Below are 913 nucleotides of genomic sequence, written 5' to 3'. Positions count from 1 at the left end.
TTCGCACAATTAAAATTAAAGGGCTTTAGGTGTTTAAAAACACCCAGTAAATAAAGAGGTAAAATCTCTAAATGATACACACTTCCTTTCTCAATAAGGGAGGAGAAAAAAGTGTTTCCTGAAAGGGTGATAAAAGAGGACTCATGAGGGAGTTAGCGGAAAGCGACGCTCTTTTGTTTTCGTTTATTCTTCTTTCTTATTATTTGTCGGTTGCGAAATCGAGAATTTGGACTAAAAGCATATTTCTCTCTCTCTCTCTCTCTCTCTCTCTCTCTCTCTCTCTCTCTCTCTCTCTTCGGAGCATCAATCACATTTGAAAAGGCAGTCCTTACCTCGGCAGTCTGGTTGTCATATTCAACGTCCAAAAGCTAGAAACTGTGTGTGTGTGTGTGTGTGTGTGGAACTTACCTGTGTCGATTGACGCTTGTTAGAGGCAACACCAAGAGATCCCGCAAAGTCTTGGAACAGTTTAATAAGTGAATGAACATCGCCATGACACTCTCAGTTCTTAGAATTCTCTATTACTCACAGAAACCAAGAACCGCCCACATACGCATATTTATTCCTCCTGGATGGATAAATTAAATTATCTAAGAAGAAAGAGATGCCGTAATAATAATAATAATAATAATGAAAAAAAATAATAATAATAATAACAAAAGTACTGCAGAAGATGGATGCTGGGTACCAGCTAAAGAAAAGAGGCAACAGAATCAACCATCTGATGTTCATGGACGACATCAAGCTGTATGGTAAGATCATCAAGGAAATAGATACCCTAATCCAGACTGTAAGGATTGTATCTGGGGACATCAGGATGGAGTTTGGAATAGAAAAATGCGCCTTAGTCAACATACAAAAGGGCAAAGTAACAAGGACTGAAGGGATAAAGCTACCACATGGGAGCAACATC

The 913-nt window shown here is 38.8% G+C and overlaps 1 protein-coding gene across 1 annotated transcript in view; it reads right to left on the bottom strand.

Moving 5' to 3' along the window:
* Positions 1 to 494, bottom strand: part of LOC135208096 (uncharacterized) — a 15,506-nt gene extending 15,012 nt beyond the window's left edge. The window contains exon 1 of the mRNA XM_064240244.1: positions 409 to 494. Within this exon, the coding sequence (XP_064096314.1) occupies positions 409 to 494 (86 nt within the window). The remainder of the gene's footprint in view (positions 1 to 408) is intronic.
* Between the last annotated feature and the right edge of the window lie 419 nt (positions 495 to 913).

Source organism: Macrobrachium nipponense, chromosome 34, assembly GCF_015104395.2.
Source record: "Macrobrachium nipponense isolate FS-2020 chromosome 34, ASM1510439v2, whole genome shotgun sequence".
Taxonomy (NCBI): domain Eukaryota; kingdom Metazoa; phylum Arthropoda; class Malacostraca; order Decapoda; family Palaemonidae; genus Macrobrachium; species Macrobrachium nipponense.
This window is presented reverse-complemented; position numbering and strand designations above follow the sequence as displayed.